Genomic DNA, 24,222 nt, shown 5'->3' with positions numbered 1-24,222 from the left:
CCAGGCTCCTCTATGGCTGCTCCAATTTCTTCTTTCCAAGCAGTCAGGACAAGAGGAACTTGAACAAGATTGTAACAGAAATTGGTAAAGGGAGTAATGGTGTATACAGGCACAGGGAGGCACACAGCAGCGCAGACAGACTTTATTAGTGATATCAGTACAGCAGAGGTGCCCACAGAACAGGGGAGGGGGATCCATGCCTGGACCAGTCCCCTCCTTCTGCCGCTGGGCCTTATGAAGATGGGGCCTGGTCTGGACCAGTTCTTCCTGTTCCACCTCAAATACTGGGGATGGAGAGCCCAGGACTGGCCTTGCTTCCTGCTCCTCTTGTCTTAAATCCAGTGTTATCATTTCCTTGAAGGGATTAGATCTCTTCCCACCCCAGCCCTTAGGCAGGGAACCCAGGGGTACTGAAGAAGGGCAACTTTGGGGGACCTGAGACCTCAAGAATAGTATCCAGGGCTCCTTCCTGCCCCACACCCTTGAGTTCCCTGGGGCCCAACATGAGCAGGTGGAGGGAGGAGTGGGGCATCTTCATGGGGTCTGGGACCCAAGACGTTTGGGCTTAAGGGAGCCCCACAGCGACTGAACACCCCTGCGGACAGTCCAACCTACACGCCTGGCAACAGACTCTGCAGGGGGTGCTGGGAGGCAGGAGGTGGAGGTCTGGGAGCGGGCATCCAGACACTTCTGGTAGCGGAGCTGCAGAGGCAGAAGGTGCACTCACTTTCCAGTCTGCCCCGGGTAAGGTCCCATCACCACCCTGCTACCCCACCTGCTTACCATGCACGCAGCCTGCACAGCCTCTGAGAGGCTGGCAGCGTTAGGCTCGCACCAGAACATGTGGCAGCAGAAGGAGGCTGGGCCGGCAGCCATGATGAATGCAAAAGTGTGGACATCTCTGCCCACAGCCAGGAAGGAGAGGAAGCGTACCCGACACTCGCCTAGAACTGCCTCTGTCTAGAGGGAAGGAACCCAGTTAAAAAGGAAAAATCCTCAGACTCAGGCTCTTCCCCTCACCCCTAGATTCCCACCATGGCAAGGCACAACCAGGCCTTCTTCTACCCCAGCTGTTTACCTACCTGCTGGTGCAAGATAGTTAGGGTAGCAGGGGCCACACTGACATGACTTGGGGTCCACTGCTCACGGGTACTGGAGGACAGGACTGACTCCAGAGCCCCATTAATCACATCTACCCCTAGAAGACAGGGACACAAACAATACCACTGAAGGAAGGGTGAAGACACCCCAGCTCTGCCCTTGACCTTCAGCCCCACTAAACTTGGGGCCCTTGCTCCATCCCCACTCCACCAACCCACCTATGGCCCTGAGGACAATGCTGTCCAGATGTCCCTTTCTTGGTGCTCTCTTCCTCAATTTGACCCTCACCTGTTTTTTTTTTTTTTTTTCTATCTTGAATCCTAGGCTTGTTTTCTTCACTGCCTCTGCCTCTTCCTCCAGCCTCCTAAACTGACTTGCCCCCGCTCCCCTCATTGCCCAAGGTTCTTGTGTGTGTGTGTGTGTGTGTGTGTGTGTGTGTGTGTGTGTTTCTAGGGATTGCACCCAAGGACACTCTACCATTAAGCTACATTCCCAGTCCTTTTTGAGTTTTGAGACAGAGTCTTATTAAGTTGCTCAGGCTGACCTGTAATTTAAGCAGGTTAAGTACCTGCTACCTGCCTCAGCCTCCCAAGTTGCTGGGATTAAATGTGTGTGCCACTGCATCCAGGCTCCTGCCCAAGTTCTGCCCTCCCCACCCGAACTCCCTTAGTGCTCACCCACGTTCAGATACTGCACTACTCCACAGAGGGATTTGACTTCTAAATCACCTAGGCCAGTACTCCCAAGAACCACAAATTTAAAATTTAGAAATTTTTTTGGGGGGGTGGGTACTGGGGAGTCAAACCTATAACACTCCACCATTGAGATCCTCCAGCCCTTTTTTTATTTTTAATTTTGAGACAGGATTTTATCAAATTGCTGAGGCTGGTCTTGAACTTGTGATCCTCCTGCCTCAGCCCCATAAGTCACTGGGATTTTGGTTTATGTGCCCATTTTTGTTTTGTTTTGTTTTTTAAGATAACCATTCATGTATAACTAATTAGAACAAATTTTTTTAAAAAAAAGATATCCATTTAAGGAGGGTTTACTCTATCACATTGTACTAAATCATTATAATGGATTATCTTATTTATAATCTTACATAGGGTATTTTTATTACCACCTTAGAGATAAAGAAATTGAAACTTATAGACTAGGTAATTTATACAAATCACATAAAGGAATAAGGATCTGCCTTTCCCCTACTTCTTTCTTCTTTATATTCTTAGTTTTCAGAACAAGAAGGACTTTCACAATCTTAGTTCTACTCAAAACCTTTTTTTTTTTTTGTATGAAGGATTGACCCAGGGGTGCTTTACCACTGAACCATAACCCCAGCCCTTTTTATTTTTTATATCTGAGACAGGATCTTGCTAAATTGCTTAGGGTCTTGCTAAGTTGCTGAAACTGGCACTGAACTTGTGATCCTAATGCCTCAACCTCCTGAGTTGCTGGGATTCCAGGTATGTGCCACTGTGCCCAGATCAAAAATTTCTATAGTGTTCTCAATGAACAAGGTGTCTTGACTTTTTTTTTTTTTTTTTTTTTGGTTTGTGTTGGGGTTCAGGGGATTGAACTCAACCACTAAGCCACATACCCAGCCCTTTTTAGTATTTTATTTAGAGACAAGGTCTCACTGAGTTGCTTAGCGCCTCGTTTTTGCTGAGGCTGGCTTTGAACTTGTGATCTTCCTGTCTCAGCCTCCCAAACTGCTGGGATTGCAGGCATGCACCACCACACCCGGCAAGGTTATCTGAATTTTAAAACTAGTCATTATTCCATTAAAACACAATGTTTTCTTTCACCTGAAACTACTTTTAAACACTGCCATTTATGCATCCCACTTTTGCTTGAATGCAGCAAGAACCAATCCAGGAGTACCCAGCTCAGTAGAGGCATGGGTTCCAGTCCCAGCTGTATTCGTGCACTGACTAAATGGTCAACACAAAAGGTACATGCCTCTGTGGTCCATGCCCCTTTCAGTGCCTCTAAGTTCCTATTGGGAGTACTACTTTGTGAACAGAAGACAAAGCAAAGGATAAATGTCTTCCTTGAAAATCTCCTCCAATCTTGGCCTTGCATATCTTACCTCTGGCTGAATCAAGGCCAAACTCCTCTCCCAAGTGTGCAAGTCTTTCCAAAACAGGCCTCATCTGAGCTGTCAAGCCTCATAATTTTACTGCTCTCTGAGCTTCAAATGACTTATATAGCATTTATTAACATCTAATCTTGGCAAATGGACTGCTAGGCAGATGGGGAATATAAAGCAAGAGAGGAGGATGCCCTCATGGAACACAGACTGTGATGAAGGGAGAAGCCTTTGTCTGGAGCGCCCTTACCGCACTGGCTGTCTGAGAGTTCCAGATTCTCATCTTTCAGGTCCTGGCTCAGAAGCCTTCTCCAGAACAGGGAAAGGACAAGTCTAAGACAACTCTTACCACAATACCTTGTAACTGCTGGAAACTCTTTTTCACACTGTACTGTGGCCATCTCAAGAATAGAGAGCATGTTTGGCTCCTCTCTAAGTCCCCAGTCCTAACACAGAACTTATCTGCTGAAGGAATTCAAGATGCATGACTAAGTCACCCTCAAGGCAGCATGGGCAAACGCACCTAACTGGTAAAACCAAGTAACACAGGAATCTACTGAAGCGTAATCACACAGGTAGGAGTGGATAGACCAGGTCACACTGCAAGGGAGCCTCAAAAACAGGACAGAGGGGTATGATGTCTATGAATTTAGGTCAAAGCAATGGGAAAACTCTTAAGTTCACAGAGGTGAGAGGGACATCAAAGTCAAACTGCTGAATATGTAGATAACTATGGGGGTGGAGCCTAGTCTCAGAGTCAGAACATATTGACATGGAGGTGGCAAAAGCAAGGAAATGGCTGGATGCCAGAGTGCACACCTGTAATCCCAGCTTCTTGGGAAGCTGAGGCAGGAAGATTGCAAGTTCAAGGTCAGCCTGGGCAACTTAGCAAGATCCTGTCTCAAAATGAAAAGTAAAAACGGCTAGAGATATATCTCAGAGGTAGAACACTACTGGGTTCAAACCCCAGTGACAAAAATAAACAAACAAATAAATAAATTTAAAAAGCAATGAATGTGGTATAGAAAAAGGCTGTCAGATTTGGTAACAACTCAGGACTAAAACCTACACCCTCACCATCAGACTCACACTCCTAATCTCTCTTATCTAGCTATACTTGTTTTGTTTTTTACATATCAGTTGTAGATTTCTAAAATACTATATACTTTACTTATTTTATTGTCCATCTTCCTTTGCTATAGAATGTAAGCTACTTGAAGATATAATTTTTTTTTAGTTTTGTTCATTAATGTATGCCCAGACCTGGAATAGTACCTGATGTAAATTAGGTACTCAATAATCATTTGCTAAATAAATGAATCATTAATGAATGAACACTGCAGCTTCTGGAGAAGCAATGTTAATAAAAGGGAGGTTAAAAGGGGAATATAAATAGTCTGACCTGGTAGTGCATGCTTGTAATCCCAGCCACTTGATCCTCCTGAGACAGGAGATCACAAGTTCAAAGCCAGTCCCAGCAATTTAGTGAGGCTCTAGGCAACTTAGTGAAACTCAGTCTCAAAATGAAACATAAAAAGGGCTGGGGATGTGGTTCCGTGGTTAAGTAGCCCTGGGTTCAATCTCTGGTACCAGGGGGCGGAAAAGGGAGTATAGACAAAGCAGGAAGTGAGCTTAGAAACCACCTTAACCAGAACAGACCTACAGAGCTGTGTAAGGTGGTAGATTGAAGAGTAAAAAAAAAGGCTAATAGCTTTAATTAGAGGAGCCAAAAAGGGGTTAGAAGTTGAGGGTGAGGAGGAGGGAACACATGCAAAGGTTTACACAAAGCCTCCTGTTCCTTGAGCATGCTGTGCTCACCTCTAGCTCCAAGTTTTTGTCAGTGAATCCAACTGGAATACCTACTCCTTTACAAATCCAAGCTTTCCTTCAAAACCTCAGTCCCCACCTTTTCAAACAAGGGTTCTCTCTTTCCAAGTAAGGTTTTGGTCATTAAAATCAGCATGGTTTGAAGCAAAGAGAAGAGATTTAAAGATGGCCAGGGTTTGAGTTCTAGGACTACCATTTTTGGCTCTGTAGGTAATTTGAGGCAAATCTTTTTCATTTATCCTTTATTTGTTTATTCACTTACCACACATGTTTACTTCTTCCTTGGTGTCATTTGACACATAATACCTGACACAGACACTCTGGGAAGCGGTCCTTATTTTTCCCTCCCATCTCTTTCCTACTCTTATTATCCTTGGAAGTGTAATCTTCTTCCACCCATTCATTAAATGTTGGAAGGCTCCAAGGGTAGGCCCTCACACTTCTCTTTAGCTCTACCATCTAGCTACAGCTACTGCAAGGGCATCCTAACTGAGCTATCTACACTCATCTCTAACTTCTTAACATCTTTCTTCATGGTACAGCCAAAGTGAGCTTTACAAAATACAAATCTACTTATGTCCAGTACCCTCCTGAAATTTTTTCAATGGTGTTATGGTTTGGAAAGTGTCTCTCAAAGGTCCATGTGTTAAAGGCTGATCCTCAGCCTATGGCACTATTGGGAGGTTGTGGTACCTTTAAGAAGCAGGGCTGTGGGCTGGGGCTGGGGCTGGGGCTCAGTGGCAGAGCTCCAGTAGAACCCATGTATGAAACAATGGGTTCAATCCTCAGCACCACTTAAAAATAAACAAATAAAATAAAGGTATCTACAACTATAAAAAAAATATTACAAAAAAAAAAAGAAAAGAAAAGAAGCAGGACTAGTATAAGGTCTGCAGGTTGGGGACATGCCCTTGCCCTTTAAGAGGACTATAGGACCTTGGCTTTTTTCTTTCTCTTTGCTTCCTGACCATGAAGTGAATCTTCCACATGATCCTGCATGATATGTTGTTTACTACAAGCCTAAAAGTAATGGAGCCAACTGATCATAGGCTAGAACCTCTGAAAATGAGCCAAAATAAGTCTTTTCCCTTTATAAATTGATATCCCACGTTTTTGTTATAGCAATGGAAACTAACAAAAATGGCTCCTTGCTGCCTCCTAGCCTGAAGATGAAATCATTCACCTGGTCCCTGAGGTTCCTCACAGCCTGACCACTGCCCAACCCTCAGCCTGGCCTGCTCTGCTAGCCTTCTCTCAGTGCTTTCCAAGTACCAAAGTGCCTCCCACTCTGGACCCTCACATACACTGTTCATTCTTCCTGGAATGCCTTTCCCTACCCTGTCCCTACCTCCATCTCATTTTCCTACATTGTTTTCTATTCATGTTATTTACTTCAGTTCAAATGTCACTTTCACAGGGAAGTTTCTTCTGATTCCCCAGAATAGATGAAATTCCTGTTACATCTTGCTACTTTCTTTCCAAGAATAAATAAATTTATTATTACCTTTGCATTTATGTGATTATTTCGTTCCTTATATTTCTACTGTAACCTCCTGCAAACTCCATGAAGGCAAGACTATATCCATTGTTCTCCCAGTGCCTAATACAGGGCCTAGCACATGGTAAACTTCAAAGGTATATGTTAAGTGAATAAACCTACTACCTGTACCCCAAGCCCACCAAAGCTTTTGCACAGAATGCAAGAGTTGGATATCCTTCTGTGCCTGGCTCAGCACCAGTCAATGACAGGTACCATTAAAGCATAGTCTCCTCAGTTTCTTATCTAGAAACAGGTGTGAATTATAATCCCAACTTCATAGTATTATCAGAAATTAAATGTCATAATCTGAGAAAGTACTAGAAGACAGGGTGTTGGTGCACACCTATAATTCCAGTGACTTGGGAGGCTGAGGCGAAGGATTGCCAATTTCAAGGCCAACCTCAGCAACTTAGTGAGGCCCTAAGCAACTTAGCAAGACCTTGTCTCAAAATTAAAAAAAAAAAAAAGGCCTGGGGATGTAACTCAGTGGCTAAGCACCCCTAGGTTCAATCCCCTATACTAACAACAACTAAAAAGGAAGTACTTGACAACAGTAAAGCATGGGCCAATGGTGCTTATTGCTTCTTTCTCTGGATGCTCACGGCCCACGGCTGGTGCTATAATACCAAAACCATCTTCAAACTGCTACCTGGTATCTTCAGTCACCTACTAACTGTACCCCAAACCCACAAAAACTTTTGCACAGAATGTAGGAGTGGGATATCCTTCTGTGCCTGGCTCAGCATCAGTCACATGACAGGTGCTCAGTGAAGGCATGCTGACTATTGCTATAAGTAAGTCACAAGGTACAGCCAAGACAGAGATATGGGGAGATGGGATGAATTCTGAAGGGCAAGGAGACACCAAGTGTGAGGAAAGTCCACTAGAAGAAGCACTGGAAGGTAAAGGGCAGGGGCAGAGCTCTGGGATCAGGTTGATGGTCCCTGGGTAGAAAGGACACACATACCAACAGGTTTAGCAACAGGTACATTCCCCAGGTAATAGACTTGGAACTTCTGTACCAATTCATTCTTAGGTGCTGGGAATTCCACTGTGGAAAGAAGAAGAGAGTCAATTGTGATGGTAGACCTTGCTTAGACCTCATCTCCAACAACCAGGGCATAACCTGGACATTTGCTAAGCCAAGGCCCCATCTCCACTTCTTCTCCCTGTTTCCCTTTAACCAAAATTCCTTCACTATTTGATCCAAAGTACTCAATCTCTTCTTTGGTTGCCCCACCTTTGCCAACAAAGTTGAGCTGGACCTGGTAGGATTGGGACACTGACCTTGGAAAGGGACATCCACAAGTTTAGAGTGGTCCAGAGATAGTCCATTTACCAAGCAGCGAGCATTGCGCCGTTCAGCCATGATCTGAGGAAGGAAGGAATGGACAGGAGGAGAGGGGGGGTGTCTATTTGAGCTTCATGGCCATGAAACCCCCCATCCCCTCAGTGACTCCACCCACACCCTTGTAGAGCAAAGGTGGCAGCTGGTCCAGGGAGTGGAGGGGGCCGTGCCTTAGAGCAGATCTCATGCAGGCTGGTGGCGATGTTCTTGGCAGGTGCCTCACAGCGAAACACGTGGCACTTGAGCATCTGGGTCAGCTTATCGCGAGCTACGTAGGCAAAGTCCCTGTTGGGGGAGGGGCACCTCAGTGTCTCTCAGAGCCATCAAGTGCTGAGCCTGGCCACCAACCCACCCACATCCTCCCTGCCCATCACAGTTCCAAAATAGTTTCTGCCCTTGGACGTGCCCTGTAGGTGCTGCCTTCTGGAGGGAGGGTAGACAGGCAAGCATGCTGAGGAAGAGCATAATGGTCAAGCACAGCAGGGAAGGAAGGGGCAGGACAGAACAGGGGAGCTAGGGTGCTTCAAGGTGTCTGATCCAGGTGAAGGAGGTGGGGATGGTCATGGCAGATAGGTATAGTACCTCTCCCTGGGTCCGGCAGCACAAGAGAGGCAAAGAACAGAGTTAGGGAGGAGGACTTGGACTGATAGATGAACCCCACCCTCAAATCCCAGGCCCTGCTCCCACCTTCCACTGTCCCGCCCAACGCCCCACACGCGAATGCTGATGATGGGCTGGGCGTGCAGTAGTGCCTGGCTCTGGGGTTCCACCAGCTTTAGTGTCTCGTCCTCCAGCTGCAACAGCAGATCCTTTCCCTGTAGGCCCAGAAAGCAGACATTCATCATTAGTATCCCAGCTGGGAAGACAGCTGATTTCTGCCACTTCCAGCTCAGGAGACATCAGCCACAGCTGGGGGGTTTTTGCTTTGGTGTCAGTCCACCCACCTGCGGGCTTCACTCTGGTAGAGGTCACATGTCCTCTCTCCCATAACTTCTTTTATCATCCCCTGGACTGTTAGGCAGCCGTTTCCCACTGTCCCAGGCTGAGGTCACTCATCCATCCCACAGGAGGGATCCTTGGGGTGGCCCAACACCCCTCCCCTAATCCCCCCTTGTGCAGCTAAGCTCTCTCATCTCCCACAATTCCCCCACACTCCCGCAGCACCACCAATTCCCTGGCTCAGGCCCTCACCTCCCCCCAGCCCCCAGACATGGGGTCATGCAGATTATTTTTGTGGTAGGAGAGCTGACGGATGCAATTGTTGACTGCCACGCTGCTGCGTCCTGGAGCCAGCTCCTCCTCAGTCATCTCCACCCAGCCTAGGGAACGCACGGCGAAACACTGCCAGACACAGAGGGGATTGGGGTAGAAAGTCTGAGCTGAAACTGGAGATGCCCTGGGCACAGGACACAGAATTTCCTGTCAGGTGGGAGGGCATTCTGAACTAAGACTGAGAAGTCCCTAACATAGGCTATGGTCAAGGAGAGGAAGAGCTCAGGGGAGACCCCTGCTGGTACAAGGAAGCATCTAAGACTAGCCTGGAAGGGTCTGTGGCAGATCACTGGCTGGTTGGATTAAAACTGAAGAGGCTCTGTGCTAAAGACTAAAAGAACTCCTAACTTACGACCTGGAAGCTTCACGAAGACTAAAGATACCCTCGCAGCACAGCATGAAGGGATGACCTGCATACCACACAAGGGGTTCCAGTCTGAAGAATGCGTACTAGTCTGGAACAAACCTTGATTCCTGGGTTGGCATTCCGTGGAGGCACCTTCTCCTCCTCTTGGGGCAGTGGCTCTGGGCTGGAGGCAAATGGTAACACTTGACATGGTGCCCCCTATGTAGAGTCATCCCAAAGCCCTTTCCAAAGAGACCAACGCATTGCTAGCCCACTATGTCTAGTGATTCACCTGAGGCTCTGAGCTGGGAAGGGTAATGTCCCCTCCTCAGGGTCCTTCAATCCCAGTTCCATTGGGGCCTCCTCACTGGGTTCATCCTTGGGAAAGAGATTGAGGAATCAGAACCAAAATGATGTACCTTCTTCAGCTATCTCTATAGTGAAGCAGGTCCCCTCACCTACCTTCCAAAACTCTCCATCCTCAAAGCCTTCTCCATGGGCAAAGCCTGTCCAGGTGAGCTGGGAGAGGGGATGGGAGAAGTGAGTGGTTTTTTCATCCTGTTCTAGCAGCACACACCCTCTCCATCCCTGGTCAAGAAACAATAGGCCATTGAGCCTTACCTGGGACTCCTCTTGGGGACTGTTCCCTTGTGAGGGGGAGGCCTGTCCAGGGGGTTCCCACTGGGTGGTCCCTGTCGGGATGTGCCAATAGTAGGTCCCTGAGGTGTCCTGGACCCTCATCCATCCAGCCGGCAGGTCGGAATCCGTCTCGAAGGCGTTGGGGTTCCAGAAGGAATCTGCCAGGTGGGAGGCTTGGTAAGGGTCAGTCCATCCAAAAAATAGATAGCAGATCCTATGCTCAGTCCCTTCCCTGAAACCCCATGTTTGAGAAGAAGGGGTCGGGGAAGGGCTATAGCACAACATGGTTCCTGCTTCCTTCTAGAGCCTACAGTATTGATTCACCTCATGGGAGGCCACCAGCAGGCAACATGGCTCAGGTCTCCTCCTGAGCTTTGCTACTGCCTAATGTGGACACATGGAGAGAAGGAAGAAAGCAGGGAAGAAAGAAGGATGGGAGTGAGAGAGAGGCTGGGTGACCCAAATTAACCTCTTATACATCATACATATCCATATCTTGGGGTACACAAAGGTGCACACACCTACTAGCTCCTGCACACATACATGTGTACACACACATGTTATATACAAGCCCTAGCACATATCTATAAAGCCACAAACACAAGGTTATGCCAAATATAGAAAATACCAGCACAGACAGCAGGTATCACATACAGGTGCATATGTGTGTGCAGGGGCAAATACACACACCAACTCCATATACTTGCGAAGTGATATATATATAAATATAGCAATAGCTATATATACTAGCCCCTGACACAGGTGTGCAGATTCCACATCTCCATAACCGTACACATTTGTGGATACCACACATATAGGTGGATGCCCATTCAGACATAACACATGTCAGCCACATCACACTCATACCATGACCCCTGCCACATGTAGATGCAGGCAAATACGTCATGTACATACATACATACCATGCATCTGTGACATACACTCCTCCTTCACCAGCAGAGCTAACCACTCCCTCCATGGTACCCAGCTCATGCATCTTCCACTTCTGCTCTCTGTGCCAGCCCCACCCCTCATCATGCCCAGTCCTGTGCTACCCCCTCACCTGGGCTGCTATCCTGAAGGATGATGGCCAGGAAGAAGTCCTGGGAGAACATGGTGCTCATTCCTGGCCCCTCCTGCTTTCACCCTCCCTCCTCACAGCCCCTCCAGCCCTGCCAGCTGGGCTCACAGCCTGGTGCTGGGCTGCAGAGAAAAGCTCATCCCACCCCCTTCTCACCAGGGCAGAACGTCTGCCAGGCAAGATCCTCCCCCGCCTGGAGCTCACCAGGGAGGGGCCAAGACCACCATACTAGAGAATCTCTTTGGGGTGAGGATGGGAGTAGGAAGTGGGGGTCTCATGAGACCCTAGCCTTTCCTGCTCATACCTGTTCCTCCTGACCCTGGCCACTCTCCCCCAATCCAGAATCTCCATCCTACCCTTCAGCAGTAACTTCAATGCCACAATCAAGCCTAATCTTAGGAACACCAGGAGGCTCAGCCACTAGGGAATACCCCAGCCACCTAGATCCCTGCAGAGCCTAAAGCTCTCAGCATAAATAGGGTGTGGCTTCAAGGCCCTCAGGGATCCTTCCCCTGCCTAGAACCTGCCCAGCAATTTGAACCCAAGGGTGGTCCTTGAGGGCCTGGACCCTCGCAAGCTTGAGGCAGGGCTTGGGGCTTCCCAGCACCACCCCCCCTCACCTTCCAGGGCCCAGCTAGGCTGCAGCGTCTCCTCGGCAACGGCAGCACAGGACCGGCTGGGAGCGCCCAGACTGCTGACGTGCTTCCCGTTACCAGGGAAACCAGGAATCCTGACTGGTCCAAGAGGCAGCACTGAGGGACAGGCAGTCTCAAGACCCTGGATGCTGGGCAACAAGGCACAGAGGGGCTGGTAGTGGGTGTGGTTACACCAAAGTGTTTGCACACCTGACATGAGGTGTGCAAGGTGCTTCACAATCCTCAGCTTACGAATGAGATACTCCCACAGATGCCCAATGAGGAGGGGCTCTTCTTGCCCATCTATCTGCCTTCTAGGCAGTGATCACTATCTCTCCAATCCCCACATCAGGCTCTGGCACTCAGCTGAGACTCATCAAATGCAAGTTCTTCCCCAGAGACCCTCCATTGCACTCAAGGATTCCCTGCTAAAACCTTCCAGGGACACCGGCAACTAGGAGCCCCTGCCCTCCACAGTGCTAGGGCAGCCCTCTTTATGGAGGATTAGACACTTCTGGAATCTGGGTTCAGTTCACCATCTCATGAGTCACACACATCAATCCATCTGCCTTCTCTGTCAGCCTGTACCTTCCTGCTTCAAAGAGCTTCATCCTTCCGATCTGTCCTGGAGGGCAGCTTCTCCCCCCTTGACCATCTGGGAGGCCCTTCTGGAGCTTGGCACATCTCTCTCCAAGCACAACTCACCAGGGCCTTTGCTTCCACACACATGCATTAATTCCAGAATGTACACTTTCCTGCCTCAATTCATGCAGGCATCCACACATGAATGCAAATATTCATGTTTCATTCCTTCCTTTCTTCCTTCGTTCATTCATAAACACCTTAATAGCTAAGTCAGGTATACTCATGTGCTCAGGATTCAGTGATTTACTTAATCACTGAATGAGTGATTAAGTAAATCACTCTCCATCCCAAATCACTATCACAGTCCAGACTACTAGCACTATTTTTGTTGCTGTTGTTTTTTAACCTGGATTACTGCAACATCCTCATAACTGGTTTCCATTTTCCTATCTAGTTTCCACCAATCTGCCCAAGCCCAGCCTACCTCCTCTCAATCATCTACTCCTCCATCAGATATCAGTGTAAAAGTCACTTCTTGAAAATGACCCACTCCCCTGTCCCCCACCACCACACACAGGCAGGTAAAGATTCCTCCTACACTTCCCCAACATTCCAGCTGATCATACATATTGTAGCTACTTCTGTCTCTCCACTGGACTGTGAGTGCCAAGAGGGTAAGAACACATTTCCTGTGTAGTACACATTCCCAGCATTTAGGACAAGTACAGAACCTGGTATGAACCCAAAATAGGTAGTAAAGTTCATTCATTCATTTATCATCCATTCATTTAATTCACTCATTCATGTATTTAGGCATCCCATCAACAACTTTGTGAAGATCTTAGTATGCAAAGGAGAAAATAATTTGTGCTCCATCCTATTCCCATTCCTACAAGAACTCAAACCTTTGTGGCCTTCATGGTCACAGCAACAATCACAAGAGTAAGCAGTGACCCAACCCCTTGCTGGGACTGTCCCCACACTTCTACCTTCAATACCCACAATCTCCACCAGTGCATGATCCTTAAGACTCCTCTTGCCACTCCCACCTCCTTACTGAGATTTCTGCCCATACCTGCATACCATTCCCAGTTCTTGAGCACTTCTACCCCACAACTCCCACAGGCTGATAAGTGCAGCTGCTAGTGATCACCTAGAAGCCACTAAGCCTCTATTTGGCCAAGACTCATACTCCCTAGGTTTGCTAGTTAGTCACCTGTGACCTGCAGATTGACACAAGTCTCAGATTCTGTGTGGCCTACACAGTGCTTTTTGGAAAAAAAAAAAAAAAACAGAATTAGTTGCTAATGTTTAGAAATTGGGATATTTTATATCAATATCTAATTTTCAGTTTCTCTTGAATTGATTCCTTTGAGACTACATTTTACCCACAATCCTAAAAATAATCAGCTGGAGTGAAACAAAGGCTGTCCCTTCTTAAGGGTTGTAGGTACCAGGCTCAGTGGTACATGCCTCTAATCCCAGATACTCAGGAGGCTGAAGCTGAATGATCACAAATTGGAGGTCAGCCTGGACAACTCTGCAAGACCCTGTCTCAAAATATAAAATAAAAAGGGCTGGGAACGTAGCTCAGTGGTAGAGTACCCCTGGGTTCAATTCCAAGTGCTGGAAAAAAAAAAGGGAGTGGAACAGGGTGGTGTGGGGTGGAATTGATGACCATCAAAAGCCACTAACTTCATAAAAAGAGATGCTTTTGTATACTCGATGCCACCTATAAAGTGTTCTTACAAAAACAAAACAAAACTCCTCAAATCTGAATCTGATCCAAGTTCTGAAACTTTCTACTAATTTATATGAAATCTAGGGGAAAAGGAAAATGCTAAACACCACCGCAGGGAATGAGTCTGAAAAGTCCAAAAACCCCACATCAGATAACATAGTTTCTCCAGTTTAAAAAAAAAAAAACAAAACAAACCTGAAAAATAAGGAGAGAAATAGTGGGAACTTGTAGATTAAAAGAAACTTTAAGAGACATCAACCACAGACCTATTTGGATACTGATTTCACAGTCTGAAGTTCCTAAAAAGCAGGGTCATTTATTAGACAACAGGGAGAATGCCGACATTGACTGAGAATTTGATGATAATAAGGAATTGCTCAAATGTTGTAGATATGATATTGGAATTGTAGTATTTTTTAAAGAGTTTTTTTTTTCTTGCAGAAATGCATATGCAAACATTTACAGATGAAACTGTTTGTTCAAAATAACAGGCTGGGACCCAGAAGTGGGTGGGGGCATACATGTAGCAAGATTAACTATGTATTAGTAATTATTGAAACTGGGTCAAGAGTAAACCAGGCTCATTATTCTATTACCTCTGTTTTCTGTATATACTTCAAAATATCCATACTAAATTTTTTGAAAGGGAATAGTGTGCTCTAAGTTCATCTGAATTGCATGTTTCCTGCAAAGGACCCACAGTTTGGGGTCTGGGTATGAAGTCCACTGCCTGGTGAAAATGGGAGTCTTTCCCTTTTTTTTTTTTTTGCACTGGGATCAAACCTGGGGCCTCATGCATACTACGCAAGCATTCTATCATTGAGCTGCATTCCTAGCCTCCCAATTTTTCTAATTTTTTTTTACAGTACTAGGGATTAAACTCAGGGGTACTCTACCACTAACATTCCCAACACTCCACCACTTTTTTGGGGAGTGGGGTACTAGAGATTGAAACCAAGGGTGCTTTGCCACTGAGTTACATCCGCAATCTTTGTTTTTTTTTGTTTTTTTTTTTTTAATTTTGAGATAGCAATTGCTAAATTCCTGACGTTGACCTCAAACTTGCAATCCTCCTGCCTTAGCTTCCAGAGTTGCTGGAATTACAGACATGTGCCACCATGCCCAGCCCCCCTAATCTTTACTCCCATTCACAGAATTTCTAGGTTGTAGATATAGTCTGTGATCTTCTCTGTTTCTCAGCTCTGTCCATATCTCTGTGAAATATTAGCAAATGTCAACTAATTTAAGTGTGATACACTTAATGATCAATCTTATAATACTAATATCTATCCCCCACCACACACACAAAAAAAATAACATACGTTAATTCTTCCTTTTTTCCCTAACTTTTGGTCAATATCCTATTTCTGGCAAACTATCACTGCAATGGCCATGGTGCTTTGCACAAGGCATGTGGATCATAAATACAAAATACTGCCAGTTTTTCCAAAGAGACTTCTGTGTGGAGGTACTGATTGCTCCCTCCAGACCTAGCCTGCTAAAGCAGCAGGCTGCCAAGCATACCACAGTGCCTCCTGCTGTATGCATTGGTGGCAGAGTAACACAGGACCGAGAGATCAGGCCTAAATTCAGACCAGGTTTAGATCTCAGTTCTGTGATCTTCTAAAAACTACTAAACTTTTCTAGGCATCTTTTTCATCATTTGCAATATGGGCATAAATACAATATCTACATCACAACATTACTGTGACTATTAAATATGATAATGCTGAGCAGAGGGCCAGTAAGTGCCCAATACGTAGTAAGTGTCCAATAAACTGACTAATCCATATATTAACCATGATGGCATGCATAACAAATAGATCCATCCATCATGGCACACAGGATCAATAGAGGTATCAAACTGTCCACACACTCTCTGGATGAGATAATTTGGTCATGAACTACTGAGGACCAAGGACATGGATTCCGCAACTCACATCTGGGCTGGCCCTGGCCTCTGTGTGAAGCCTGATCTCTGACTCCATGCCCTCCCACATTCCCATGTCAAATTCTACAAGGTACCTGTGTCTTCTGGGGAGCCATAGGAGGGGCTTCCCTGGGATAAGGTAGCCCAGCTTGAGTCCTCATCACTGGCTGCACTGTTCCGCATACCAAATAGAAGGCTGGCACTCTTGCTGTGTTCCCGGGGGCCATCTGTAAGGATCTGAGGCCCAGGGGGGCCCACACTCTCCAGGGGTTCAGGCAGCCCTGGGGGAGAAGACAAGTCCTCCTCCTCGTCCTCATCCTCATCTTCGTCATCCTCCTCGGCCTCCCCTGCTGCCTTCTCCTCTCCTTCATCTGGCCCTTGCTCTTGGGTGCTGATGATAAGGCCAGGTCCTCGAAGCCCTCGGTTGGCTGCATTGTGGGCTGAGAGCTCCAGCTCAGAGTATAGATGCATCAGACCTTTGGGGCCTAATGGTGCCATTTCAGGCTCCTGGTTGGCTTCTTCTGCCAGGGTCAAGGTCACATTGCGGTTCTGGTCACGGTGGGCTGTGGCAGCCCGCCGGAGCTGGTTCTGGCCCTCCTTTAGCCATTTAGCATTGGCAGGGCCTGGCTCAGGCCCACCACCCTCCCCCATGGCGCTGCGCAGGTCCTTGGGTCCCACAGCTGTGGCCTGCAGCTTGGCGTTGAGCAGCTGGTTGTGAGCAGCGTGCAAGGGCAGGGGCAGGCTCAGTGCAGGGCCTCCGTGGCTATTGGCATTAATGGCCGACTGGCTCAATGATGATGGAACAGACATGGCCTTGGCAGATCCTGTGGAGTGGGAAAGGGAGACCATGTTGAGCAGCTGGGCAGAACAGCAACATCCTTGTTTCTGTCTCAGACCTGTGCCCTGCCTCTCATTTCTCCACACTCAGTAGACCAGCACATACTGCTCTGTGTCCCATGAGAATAAGTGGGCTCAACTTCGGTCCCCGCTCCATCACCACCATCACAGGCCAGGACCAGCTGTGCTGCCCACTGCATCCCCAAACTCCTCAGCCCTGGTCATCTGGGATAGCACAGTCAGTGCCTGCTCTGCCCTCACCGCCACCAGCAGAGCCTCCACACAATGGCTCTCTGTGCATCTCCACCCCCAGCTCATCCAACCCGAGCTTACTGTGCCAGGGACACAGCTGGCATGGGACTGGCTCGTGTGTTTTGGACACTGGACACTTAGTGTCCCTTTCTTCCTGCCACACTGCTATCCTAAGCCCCGTCAATGTGAGCTCCCCAGGATGTTTGAATCATTATAAATCTCTAAGCTCAACTAGCTTCCAAGCCCTCCCTATACTAGAGCCTGTGTGGCAAGGGTGAGTAAGTGTAGAGCCAACCTCCAGAGCATAGCAGAGGAAGGACGGTAACAGAGAAAGGGACTTGAGTTCCAATTCATGGTTCCTTTAGCCAAATAAAGTTATATTTTGGTGACTGTTTCTATGAAATCTCACCTTGGGCACCAGTTCCCCCTTACAGCTATTAAAATGACCCATGCCTGGGTCACCATAGAAGCCTTTGACCTAAACCCTCCAGCCCTTCAGGTCTTTGCCCAGATGTTACATCCTCAGTTAGCCCTTCTTTGCAGACTACCACTCCCCTCCTCAGCAATCCCACATTTTCCCACGCTAATTTAGTATTTATTTTATTTAATGATAAATAATTTTGACCCTAATTTAAATTCCATGGTGGTGAGGATTTTTTCTTGCTCCTACCCACACAAATACAGTATGCTTAGTGCCTGAACAGTCCTGGCACAGAGTAGGAAGTCAACAAAAATGTGCTGAATGAATGTATGAGTCTGGCCTCACATCTCCTCCAGGCCCCATTTTAGCATCTCTTCTGCCAGTGTCAGAAAAAATTTGGGTTATGTCTCTGTCTTGGAAATGGTTGATGATGCCTCCACCTACCTCCATGTAAGTAGCACATACTGCTCTGTGTCCCATGAGAATAAGTGGGCTCCACTTCTGCCTGTTAGGTAAGAGGATCTTCTATTCTACAAAAACAGCCCACCCTACCCACCTATTCAGATGCCCTCCTCACCAGCCCTTCACAGACCACATCCCCACCATGGAACTCTCTCATTCTCCCTGACCTTCCACTGCTCTGTTATTCTCTTTCTCTGATCCCCACTATAAAATGTGCCCTCCCAGGACCCTCACTGTTCCCTCCATCTCCCAATTCACTTCTCCCCACCAACCACAACCCAATTATTCCCCATCCTAAGCCCTCACCACAATCCTGACTTCAGCCACCCCTACCTATTACTCTTCTTCCCCAACAACCTCAGAGTTCTCTCCTCCTAACTGACTGGCCCTTTCCCCAACACAGTTTCCCCTCACTGACCACCCCAACACACACCACAGTTCTTTGTTTCTGTTTTGTTCTCAATTTCTTATCTCAGTTCCCTAACTCCCTGCTCCTCCACTAAGGAGTTCTTCCCTACTCCCCATTGCCCCAATACTTTCTACCTCCTGTGCTTAGAACAGGTGTTATACTGCCTGAGCCAGGCTCCCCCATCTCTTTAGGTCTGGTCTGGTGCATGGTCCTGAGGCAGGAGCCACAGCTTCCCTTTCCATGGTTTCTAGCTCCTCAAATCCTAGTGGTGATGCTATGCATACATAATAGAATAAATGGAAAATGGTTTCTGTCAATGTATCTGCCTCACGTGTAATTGTTAATCTGCTCGATGTGGCTCCACCTGGGCAATGAGGAAACTCATGGTCATTGGAATAAAGGAAGAAAAAAAAATAGCTCTGCCTCCACCCAGAACCACAGTAATCTTCCAAAAATGGAAACCAGATTGTGTCACTCTCTGGTTTAAAAAATTAAAGGGCTCACCACTGCCTTTAGGATAATGTCTGAGCTTATTATCAGGATACCAGAGAGTCCCTGTGAGCCAACCCCCAGGACCTCTCAGATCTCCTCCTCCTTCCTGCCTCCTACATACCTTATACTCCAGCCACATGAACTGTGGCAGATTCTGGAATGTGTCACATGTATGGAACAAAGCCCTGGATCTTTGTTTACATCGTTCTCTCAGCCTGGAATCCTGTCTCCCCTTGTGAGAACCTCTACTTGTATTTCAAAACTTAACCAATCTTTCCTGTACTCTCCCCACCTCCAGTTATTATTCCCTCTTGTGTCCCATAACATCCAGTACCACATGGTATAAAAGTATCTGAGACCATGTCTTATTCAATTTTGCATTCCGATTACCAAGGAGAGTGCTGTAGATCTACAAGAGTGAGCTGTCATGTGGAAGGAAAGGAAGGATGGAGGACACAGACACTGGGTTGGGAGGAATTAGGAACCCGGAAGCTTGAAACTGGCTGGGAATCAACACCAAGAAAGCCTGTGTGGTCCCACAGGGTAGACACGGGCAAGGCAGTTTTAGGGAGGGTACTACAGAATGATGAAGGGACCATTGAGAGGAGGCTCAGATGGCATAGGAGTCCTGGACAAATGAGGCTAAGTCCAGAAAAAGGGAGACAGGGGAAAATTCACTTAAACCAACATTCTGTCTTAAGACTGTTTGAAGGTGGCATTTCCATAAGTTTTAGGAGGTGGAAGACCCCATGACTCCGACAGTCAGAGGGATGACAAGCCCTTCTCTGAAGCAATGGTGAACGGAGTCAGGTTCTCAGTGGTCAGGCTAGGACCAACTTCTTTAGCATGAGAACTGTGCTCAGAGAAGGGCACATGCCCTTTGAAGCTAGGAAAGTGAAAAGCCAGGTTGACTTCAGGGTAGCTCTACCAATCTGGTCACTAGGGCAGAAAGTACTGCGAATGGAATGAGGAAGATCTGCTGCAAATGCTAAAGCCTGGACATCATCCCAGGTGGTGTGGCCATCATCATCTCACTTTTTGAGGTCAAAAAGATGACCAATTAGCCAGGCAGGGTGACTCACACTTGTAATCCCAGTAACTTGGGAGTCTGAGGCAGGAGGATTGCAAATTTGAAGGCAGCTTTAGCAAGTTAAGATACTCAACAATTTAGTGAGACCTGTTTCTGAAAAAGAAAAAATAAAAAGAGACCAACTGATCGACTTCTTCAAGAAGGAGCACAGCTCAACCTTTCCTCTCCCACTTTGAGACCTGGAGTCTCTCGAGGTATGGAAAGAGCAAACAGGTTCTAGCTCAAGGCAAGAAGATGGACTGGAACTAAAGGAGTGGTCACTAAGCCTAGAAAAGCTACTATTAGACCATAGGAGTAGAAGCTGAGTCTTGTTCTGTCAGGGGTCTTCTACCCTGACAGCTTATTAGATTCCCTGCACAGAGCTAGGCATAGGGAAGGGTGATGAATAATAAAGAAATAGTTCCCTCCCTGGAGGAGCTCAGAGTCACTGAGCAACTCCTTATAATGCAGTGAAATGCCAATATCTGGAATAGCATCTGGCACCTATGTGCACTTCCTATTTATCGAACAAATGACTGAGTGTTGTGACAGGGGAAGAAAAAAGCACCACCAAGCCTGGGACTTACTCTAGCCCAGCATCAGTGAAAGCCTGTCTGAGCCTAGAGCACAACTTTCCTTGGACCACCCCTACCAACTCCCCCTCCTCTCAAAGATGAACTGCTCTTCTAATTACAGAGGAAAGGGAAACCATTAGTTGGGGAACACCCTCAAACATACATCACCAACTTCAGTCCCTATCCTTGTTAGTCCAGCTTCCTTTCCTAGAAAGACTCAGTAACAGCTCCTACAAAGGTCAACATGACCCCATGTCATTTAATCCAATGGACACTTGGTCATCTTGGTTGTACTCTCAGTAGCATTTGACCCCATGAACTCCTCATCTAACTTTCATTCATGGCTCCCACACTCTACATTTCCCAGTTTTCTTCCTACCCTTCTGGTTACTGTTTGTTGGCTTCTTAGACTCCTTTGCTGTCTCATCTTCCTCTACCAGCCATTACAGGCCGAATTCCTCAAAGCTCGTTCTTCTGCCCTTTTCTCTTTCTTATCCCATCTTCAGGAATTCATTCATGCCCACAGTTTCAGTTGCTTTCTAAATACTGAGGACTTCCAAATTTACATCTCCATATCAGACTCTTCATCTGAGCTTCAGACGTGTACATTAACTTTCTACTCAACAACTCCATTTGAATATTTCAAAGACTGCTCAAACTAATATTCCCACTTGCATTTCTCCCCTAACTGGTCCTCTTTCAGGATCTGGGATTGTGGAATGATATGACCAGCCATCCTGTTGTGCAAATCAGAAGTAGGGGTACCATCTGAGATACAATCTTCTCTCTCATTCCCAATATTCAATCTACACCCAAGTACTGGTCATTTTCTCTTTGAGAAAAATGTCTGGACTTCATCTACTCTATACCTCACTACCATCAAAAAATTAAATCAAGGTCAAGGACTTTAAGGTCAAAATTCTTAGCATGGTTTAAATAGTCCTGTTTTTCGCCTGGCCCCTACCTTGTCCCTTCTGCCCCCAGCTTTGGTTTTTATCCTCTCTAGCCTCAGTGGTTTTGACTCTTTGAAATTCTCTTCTTCTGTATGATTTCCCTTCTGCCTGGAAGCTTCTTCCTCTACTCTCTTACTACAACCTGTACTCTCTTAGCCTAATGAACCCTAATTTTCTTTTATATCTGTTAGTTCAAACATCATATTCTTTTGACCCTCTCTCCTTATTCCCCAAGCAACTTAGCTTCTGTTTTCGGGTGCTCTCAAAGCACCATACAGCTTTCCTTTGTGTTTATTACATTTGTAATGTTATACTTATTTGATTTCCCTTTCAGCTTCATAAACCCAATCTATTTTGCCTATAATTATATCTTCAGTACCTAACACAGTGCCTGGTGTATATTAGGTGCTCAAATCCTATTTGTTGAATGAGTAAACGTCATATGCTTTTTTTAAAAGATCACTCTGGGTGCTATATTGAGACTAGCTAAGGTTAGGTAGGCAAGAGGGCCTGCTATTAGAGCTGTCAAGGAAAAAAGAGTGGCAATCAAGAGTAAGTTTGATAACAGTGGGATGGAGTAAACAATGTATTTGAGAAGCATTTAGGTAATAAACATGACAAAAATTGATGAAATCAGATGTAGAGGTGTAAGGGAGAGGGGTTATTCTAGAATGTTGTCCAGGATTCCAGCCTTGGAAACTGACTGGAAAGGAGTCATTTCTGAAAGCTGAAGGAAGAACAGAGTTAGAAGGAGGGATCAACTTGGGATCTGTAGGCTGGGAATTCTTATAGGAATTTCAAAGAGATGTCATGAGGACAGTGGGATATATGAGTCTGGATTTCAGGAGAGAGGTCTATACCAGATACATAAATTTTGGATTCATCAGAATATACATAACATTTGAAACTTTTGAGAGTGAATAAAATTCCAAGAGAGGAAGTGCAAAATGAGAGAAGATAGCTCAAGACAGAACCAAGAGCCTCCTCAACATAAAAGAGAGGAGAGAGCAAAGGAGATTGAGAAGCAGCAGACAATGCCTAGGAGAGAAGACAGGAAAATGTTTCAAGGAGAGTGGACTGACAGCCAACTGAACACTGAAAGGTAAGGGAGTCAAAGGAGAGCGTCCACTAGAGTTTACTACTCGGAGGTCTCAGATGACCTTGGCGTGGACAGTTTCAGTGGGTGTCAGGACGGAGTGGAGTGGTTTCAAGAATGAATGGGAAGTTAGGAAGTATAAATAAGGTTTTGCCTTGAAGGGTGGAGAGCTGAAACCACAGCTGGAGGGGCTCAGAATGCAAGACACACACAGGCAAATTCAAAATAGGTTCGGATTAACCTCGGACCCGAAGGTGGGAAAACTGCTCCTAATGAATGTTCCTGACAGTGCTAGGCCTCCTGGCTGAGCTGGGGACACAGCCCGCCCCAGGGCACACCCCTCGGTCGCTGAGGGCAACAGAATGCGGCTTGACAGAGCCCTGGCCTGGGACTCCTGCGGGATTCCGTGCGGCCTGCTTCCTACCCCACCCCGTCCCCTTCCCAGCGCCAGACCTCCCCTCCCCCACACCACCCCCAAAGCCCCTGGCTCCGTGTCCCCTACACTTGCCCCCTAGTTGTCCCAAGGAGCAAGAGGTAAAGATCAGGGGAGCGGGTGGTGTGAGGACCAAAGCGGACCCTGAGAGGGGCAAAGGCGGGTGGTCTGAAGAAGCCCGGGTGGGAGGTCCGCCCAGTCTTGGGGGGTTGGGGTGGGCTCGGGCCTGGCCAGGAGACCTGGGCCGCCACGAGGAAGGGGACTGCAGGGTAGGTCGCCTGCTGGGAGTCGGGATCCGGCCGCCGGGGTTGGGCCCCCGCAGGGGCAGCTCCTACCTGCGCGGCGAGGCCCCAGGCCCAGGTGGCGGAGGTGGCTCAGGCTGCGGGGCTCGGGCTGCGCCGCGGCTTCTCCATCACAACATCCCCCGCCCAGGAGCGCGCAGGCCGCGGGGCCGCGCCCCGAGCAGCGGAGACGCGCGGGGGAGGGGGAGGGGCGCCATCTTGGGCCAGGCGCGGGCACGCGAGCCCCTGTGGGGCTGCGCTTGCTGCAGCTTTCCGGGGGCCCCACCCTGTAAGACGCGCGGCCCTCGGTGAGCACCCCGGCTCAAACCCCTTGGCCAGCGGACGTGGCTGCACCGGGTTTCCCGGGACCTCTGGGACCCCTGGCCAGCGCGGCACCGCCCTCCCCTATGGTGCCACAGACTCACCCTGCGCTCCCCGCAGGGCCCTGGCTCCGCACCCACGCAGGGCGACGCACCCGCGAGGTTGGGGCCCGAGCGGCTGTAGCTGTGCTGGGGCCGCGGCGCTGCCGGGAGCGGCTCGCGGGAGGCAGCCTGCTCGGCTCTTGCGGCAACACTCCCTGACGTGCTGGTGGGGAGGCAATGAGGACACCGCGCTGGTGATAATAATAGCTCATATTTATTGACCGCTTACCCTGTGCGGGGCTCTATGTGCAACCATATACGTGCGTTAATCCTCAAATCAGGCCTGTGCAGTCGCCACAGTTTTTATTCTTATTTTTCAGAGACTGTAGATACCGAGATTCAGAAAGGTAAAGCGACTTGCCTGCAGTCACAGTTAGTGGTGAAAT

At 47.6% G+C, this 24,222-nt stretch overlaps 1 protein-coding gene across 3 annotated transcripts; it reads right to left on the bottom strand.

Moving 5' to 3' along the window:
- Positions 1-126: 126 nt before the first annotated feature.
- Positions 127-24,015, bottom strand: Apbb1 (amyloid beta precursor protein binding family B member 1). 3 transcript variants are annotated; one of them, XM_026414355.2, is made up of 14 exons: positions 23,840-24,015; positions 16,230-16,958; positions 10,145-10,320; positions 9,986-10,042; positions 9,816-9,901; positions 9,644-9,707; positions 9,097-9,246; positions 8,593-8,720; positions 8,076-8,190; positions 7,845-7,929; positions 7,525-7,608; positions 1,083-1,198; positions 784-960; positions 127-702 (listed from the first exon to the last, which is right to left on the bottom strand). In XM_026414355.2, exons 2-14 carry the CDS (start codon positions 16,942-16,944, stop codon positions 535-537), a joined length of 2,121 nt encoding a protein of 706 aa, XP_026270140.1. In that variant the 5' UTR covers positions 16,945-16,958; positions 23,840-24,015; the 3' UTR covers positions 127-534. The 3 variants fall into 3 exon arrangements, with proteins under 3 accessions (XP_026270140.1, XP_026270141.1, XP_026270142.1); XM_026414356.2 differs by lacking the exon at positions 23,840-24,015 and adding an exon at positions 23,469-23,767; XM_026414357.2 differs by lacking the exon at positions 9,097-9,246.
- Between the last annotated feature and the right edge of the window lie 207 nt (positions 24,016-24,222).

Source organism: Urocitellus parryii, chromosome 4, assembly GCF_045843805.1.
Source record: "Urocitellus parryii isolate mUroPar1 chromosome 4, mUroPar1.hap1, whole genome shotgun sequence".
NCBI classification, from domain to species: Eukaryota; Metazoa; Chordata; class Mammalia; order Rodentia; family Sciuridae; genus Urocitellus; species Urocitellus parryii.
This window is presented reverse-complemented; position numbering and strand designations above follow the sequence as displayed.